Source organism: Pteropus vampyrus, unplaced genomic scaffold, assembly GCF_000151845.1.
Source record: "Pteropus vampyrus isolate Shadow unplaced genomic scaffold, Pvam_2.0 Scaffold69, whole genome shotgun sequence".
Classification (NCBI taxonomy): domain Eukaryota; kingdom Metazoa; phylum Chordata; class Mammalia; order Chiroptera; family Pteropodidae; genus Pteropus; species Pteropus vampyrus.
In genome coordinates this window covers 6415031-6421458 of record NW_011888850.1, presented here as the reverse complement: position 1 = coordinate 6421458, position 6428 = coordinate 6415031, and the positions used below count along the sequence as shown (strand labels likewise).

The 6428-nt window shown below is 39.7% G+C and overlaps 1 protein-coding gene across 3 annotated transcripts in view; it reads right to left on the bottom strand.

The window, feature by feature from the left end:
• Positions 1-6428, bottom strand: part of PLEKHA8 (pleckstrin homology domain containing A8) — a 50719-nt gene that overhangs the window by 34823 nt on the left and 9468 nt on the right. For 2 of the 3 annotated variants that reach the window (XM_023531525.1, XM_023531526.1), the window contains exons 7-11: positions 5017-5176; positions 4545-4630; positions 2579-2637; positions 2065-2195; positions 1353-1423 (exon numbers count right to left, since the gene is read on the bottom strand). In XM_023531525.1, the coding sequence (XP_023387293.1) occupies positions 1353-1423; positions 2065-2195; positions 2579-2637; positions 4545-4630; positions 5017-5176 (507 nt within the window). The remainder of the gene's footprint in view (positions 1-1352; positions 1424-2064; positions 2196-2578; positions 2638-4544; positions 4631-5016; positions 5177-6428) is intronic. The other variant, XM_023531524.1, reaches the window with a different exon arrangement.

Below are 6428 nucleotides of genomic sequence, written 5' to 3'. Positions count from 1 at the left end.
GAATTTCCCATAAGCCAAGAGAGCAAGTTCAGCCACTTTGTCAGGAGCACTATGAGGATGCTGCCAAGTCTTTATTATTTTTCAAAACTGGGGTGATAGATACATCGATCCATCCATCTGCTCACCTACCCACCCAATGTTTATTAAACATCTACAATGATCCAGTCACTGCACTAAGATGCTGGAGATACAGGATGATCTCCTGTGACCAAGGCCTTGATCCAGTTTCAGCTCTACTAATGTGGAGAGGAGGCAAGAGAATGAAAATGTTAAGTCAAGCTATATTCAGAGACGGCAGTGAGCTGATCAGCCCTGCAGCCAGACCGCAGAACAAAAGATTTCTGCTGGGATTGCTAACAGCCCATTTCCACACACCCTGAGGGGAAAACAAGAAAATCAGAGTCTTTAAGTGCCGCCCTACACAAAATAAAACCATTCATTCCCTACGGCTGAAACCATGGGGAACCTGTGGATCCAAGGCTGGGAACCCCAGCAAGCCTTTCACTCTGCACATTTTACCTTTCCACACTCCCCACTCATCCTTCCTCACTGCATGCCCATAGCAAAGGAAGATGGGTAAGCAAAGTCTTTAAAGTGTAACTCATAGGAGCTAAAGAATAATATATAAACTGAAATCCTGGAACATGGGGTCCCTCTCAGTGTCCTCACTGTGTCTCTCTCACTGTCCTGTCTCTACTGTCTCTGTCCCCGAGTCTCTCAGGCTCTCTCGCTCGCTGCCTCTGAGAGGAGACCTCGCTGTCTGTGGAGTGTCACCCCTTCTCTAACAGACTTCCCTTTTGACTCTAACTTTGGTGTCTGAATTCTTTTTCACGCTCCGCCAAGAACTCTGTGTCTGCTCTCTCAGTGCGGGGCTTGAGTCCCCACCGGGGGAATCTGCCCTGTCCTGCGTCACTGCCACTGCAACGAGGGGACGCGAGGGCCTTGAAGGAGGACGAGATGACGACCTGCCCAGATCTCACTCCAGAGCAAATTCCCAGGGTTCCCCCACCCTCTCCCTCTTACGGTCTCTAAACACTAACTTCTCTTTGGACATTGATTTTAGAGGGCTGTATTGTATTTGAAGATTAACGTAGGAAGAACTAATTTCTTGGAAATATTGGGTTTTCCTATTAAGAGATGGCTCTCTGTTTATTTAGCTCTTAAGATACACTGATTTTTAATAAGTTCGATCTAGATTACCAGGTCACTATAAGAAACAATTAATAATAATAAATAGAAAATAAATCAAATCTTGAAAAGCAGTAACTCCCCCCACACCCTTGTCTCTTCTCCCAGGGGGCTCCGTTCCACATCCTCTTCAACCGAGAAATCAAAATATGAAGAACACTCACTTAGGGCTGTCTGGATATCTTTTTCTCCATTTTTCACTTCTGTCAAAAATCCTTTCAAAAATTTGAGACCTCTGAAACAAAAAAGAGGAAGAAATATTATTTTCAAAGTTCCCTTATGTTGACTGGGTATACATGAACAGCAAACATCAGCTTTTATTTTTTTCAGTAATATCTTGGGCACAGCAGTAAACAGGTCAAGTCACATGGCGGTTCCTCGAGTGTCTTCCCTGTCATTTCCCTTTAGCTGGCTCTGGCCCTTCTCATCCGATGCACCTAAACGGTGGTTTTCAAAGTGTGGTTGGGCCAGGATCGGCAGCTTCGGCATCACCTGAGAACTCGTCAGAAAGGCAAACTCTGAGGCCCCACTTTGGACCTACTAAATCAGAAACTCTGGATTTGGGGTGGAGCCATCTGTTTTTCACAGGCCCTCCAGGTTGATTCTGATGCCACTGAAATTCGTGATCCATTGATGTAGAAAGAAACCAGTTGACTTCATCATGCTTTTAAAGCCCTGTCTCATGGACACTACTAATAATGTTGATCACCATCACGAGGTAGGAAAAAAGTGGTGCTCTGTTTGTTAGACCTTCTAGAAAAGGCTAATGCAGTAGGGTTAGGTCCCTTACTCAGAAGCTGTCTCCTTTATGTGACAATGTTTTTGCTGGTGACATTTCCACTGAGCTGGATTTTGGCCGCTGCCCTCCCGCCTCACCTCTTCAGCCACAGGAGGGCTTCTGTGGCCGAGTTCCTAACCTGGGCAACATCGGCCTCCACCTCGTGCAGCACTATCTTCTGGAGGGTGGTAAACTCCTCCCTGTTGGTTATATACTTCTGATTCACTTTCTGCAGGAAAAGCAGGGGAACAATCTAAGTTAAAAATGCTACAGCTACCAAGCCAATAGGTACAGTATTGGGACTTTCAAGTTTGTCAAGCAGGGCTCTAAGAAGTCAAAATAAATGAAGCCTCTATTACTTTCTTCCTTATGTTTTCAAAGTAATGTGTTTTTTTTGGTTTGTGAATTCTTATGAGGCTTAAGCGAGAATTAGTCTTAGGATTTTAAAGTACTGTTTTTAAAGTATTTTGTTTTCTGCTTTAGAACCTTTCTCATAGCTGGCCTATACTTTTTATCCTGAATATAACTCTCAACAATCATTTGCTTCTAAATGAGATTTCATGCAACTATTTCCTCCAAATACAGTTTCCTCAGAGAAAAGTGAGTATATACCTTAATATTTCCAACAAGATCCATTTTAACAGGAGCAAACACCGTAGGGCCCAGTTTGTCTATGAGAAAAGATTAAAAACATCATTGAAAAAGTAATTTTTTTTTTGAGTGGAAAAATTTTTTTACAGTAACAATAAATTTAGCAGTTTACTCCCCGCCTCAAACTTTTGCTTTTAAATCATTTTCTAAACACAAGCTTCAAAGGCTTCTAGGATTCTCTTATCTCTTTTTGCTACACCACTCTGAGATGAGTAACTACAATAAAGTCCTAAGTGGCAGGCGAGGATCATCTTGTGCGTTTAGAATGCATACTGGAACCCTTAGGGCAGCGCTGTCCAACATGGTGGCCACTACGTTTGTGGCCACTTTGCACTTGTAATTTAGCTATTCTCAAATGAAATGTACTGTAAGTGTAAAATACATATCAGATTTCAAAGACTTAGTATCAAAAAAGAATGCAGAATATCTCATTAATGATTCTTTTATATTGCTTACATGCTGAGATATTTTAGATATACTAGTTTAGATAAAACACATTATAAAAATTCGTTTTATCTGTTTTGTTTTTACTATTTTAATGTGCCTCTAGAAAATGTAAAATTATATATGGTTCGAATATTTCTGTTGGACAAGAACAACTACAAAAATAATATAATAGGGTTTAGTTAAAAAGCCAAACGAAAATACAATGGAATTCTAAAAAGCACTATATGGATCTAAAAGAAAGGCAGGAATAAAGATAGGTAGCTAAAAAGCCAAAAGAGGTAATAAAATAGAATACTAAAAAATAATTAATTAATTGGCTAGAAGTCAAGAAAGGAGTAAAAAAGAAACGAAGAAAAGACAGGACAAACAAAATAAATAGCAAGATGGTGGAAACAAATAGCAAGATAGCAGACTTAAATTCATCCCAACAATGTAATTCACTACATTAACAAAGTACAGGAAAAAAACATGATAATTTCAGTAAATGCGGAGAACATTTAAAACTCCATTCATTCATGATAATAAAAACTCAATGTACAGAAGTCAATGGTATCTACACGCTATCAGTAAACAACCGGAAAATGAAATAGTTTTTATAGCATCAAAAAACATAAAATTCTAAAATTTATTCCTTAACAAAAGATGTATGTGTAAGACCTTTACACTAAAAACGATACAAAACACTGTTGTGAAAATAACGAAGACCCGAGGAAATGGACAGATACAGCATGCTCAGGGATCAGAAGACTCGATGTTGTTTAAGGTGTCAATTTCTTCCTAATTGGCTTACAGATTCAGTGTAATTTTAATCAAAATATCTACAAGCTTTTTAACACAAACTGAAAAGCTATAACTTATATAGACATGCAAAGGACCTAGAGTTGCCAAAACAATCTTGAAAAAGAACAAAATTGGAAGATTCACATCATCTGATTCCGAGCCTCACTATAAAGGCACAGACAGGAGTGACAACACCTCATACTGGCGTAAGGAAAGACAAACAGATCACCGGAACAAGAGTCCAGAAACAGACCCGAACTTATTAGGTCAATGAAAGCTGCCAAAGTAATATAAAAGGGGAAAATGTTTTTCAACAAATGATTCTTGAACAACCAGATCTAATAAGAAAACACAAAAAGAATCTCAACCCCTACTTCACATTGCGTATAAAAACGAATTCCAAGAGGACGCAGAGGTGTAAACATAAAACCAAAACTCAGGGGCACAGGAGACAAACACAGGAGAATATCTTCACGACCTTGGGGGAGAGTGAAGATTTCTTAGGACACTGAAAGCATTAAACTATGAAAAGAAAGAAAACTAACAAATTGGTCACACAGTAGGAACTGTGCGTGGCTGACGGCGTGAGGAAGGAGTGGAGAAGTGTCATCCCGTAGTTCAGGACATTCCTACTGCAAAACAACTGCAGTGGGACGGACTCTACAGACGAATGAATTTAAGACGAATGCAGCAATCTTACCCAGCACCGGAACCACAGCATAACAAGATGCCAAGAATGCTTCTGTGGGAATGCCGCCATCTTCCAGAAGTTCAATGTCGCTGAAGCTAAACAATTTGGCAATAGGAGGAAAGAATGAAAATACAATATTAGCACTCTCTGCAGTTCAGAGATAGTCATGAGAACAGCTGCCCCTCCCTATAGAGAGACAAACCATTCGGCCTCAGTGATTTTTCCTATTATAATCAAGTCTAATAAAATCATTTTCCATAGGCAATCTATCAAAGCAAGCTAAAATTTGTTCACAGAGTATATTCTCACAATCCAATTCCTTCTCATCCACTGCCTCAGACAAGGTAAACAGTCAAGCAGATACGTGGGTAGACCATATTCTCAGTTAGAAGACACCATCACCTGAAAAGAACACCAGGACTGATTTTCCAGAAGGGAAACTGGTACCCGACTGCTAGTGATTTTAGAGAGTACGGAATACCTGGTGTTCATGGTACTGAAGAACGTCGGGATAACTTCTTGGCCCTCTTCCCACTGGGATTCTGGAGAGCTACTTGAGGAGTCGGACCCAGGCTGTAGCACGTTGGTGTCATGATTTCCCAGGTTTTCCTCTCCATCTTCTTTCATTATTTCACCTTGGACTTCAAAGTAGAAGACAGTAATTACTAACCTATTATCAATTTATTGTAAAAATTTATATTTATCGTTGAACATTTCTAGAACATCGAAAAGTACACAGAAATAAAAATCTGAAATACTGCACACACACACAAACAAAATTGGGTTTAAATACATGTAGATTTGTATCCTGCTTATTTTCACTGAACAGTATATCAAAAAAAATTTTCATTATCATTCGATAGTCTTCAAAACATGATTCTAATGACCATGTAATCTTGCATCACGCTCACGTGGAGGGCACTGAGGTGGTTTCTAAAATTTCGGTATTGGAGACAGTCGATCCCTGTCGTTAGTGTATTCTGGATTTGTGAGTCTGCCCACTCGCTAGTTTGTGTGTAATCCTGAAGTCAACGCTCGCAGCACTTCTGCAGTCATCTGTGGACATGTGTAATTTAAGCCGCGTGACATCCATGTTCCCAGCTAAGGCTGAGCAAGGTGATAGACACTCCGGCTGCCATACCACACACAAGTGTGTTCATTGAGTGCCAAGGTGTTGCACTTTCACTTTTGTTACTGATTTCACTGTTTCAAAGGGCCCCCAGGTGTAGTGCTGGCTGGTGTCCCTCAGCATGAGAAAGCTGTAATATGCCTTATGGTGAAAGTACATGCGCTAGGTCAGCTTGATTCAGGCACGAGCTACAGAGCTATTGGCCATGGGTTCAATGCTAATGAATCAACAATATATATTAAATAAGGTATCTTTAAACAGAAATACATAAAACAAGGTTATGTATTGATCAGTCAATAAAAATGTGAACAGAGGTTCAAAGGAACCTAACCTTGCATTTCCCCTAGGAGCAATGGTTCAGTATTTGCTAATTCAGTGTCTGCAGTGACTAGACAGAACATAACTACTGTGAATAATAAGAATTAACTGTAATATCATAAAGAACAGCTCTGTCCACAGAGATTTGTCCTTAAATCTGACTATTCCCCATGGACAAATTCCTAGATGCTATATTTTGGGGTCAAATAACAGTACTGTTTCTACACAAATTCTCCTGTCTTTGTTATTTACTCAAGGGACAAGGTTTCAGTGATGTGTGGATTGTGTGCCTTATATTAATAGCTATGAAAACGCACTTTTTCCCCAACTCACCTGGAAAAAACAGGGTCTCTTATTTCAAAGGAGATGAGGAGAAAAGTTTTTTAAATTTTATTTTCAAAATATTTATTAAACACTTATAACACAATTAAAGGCTTTAATACAGT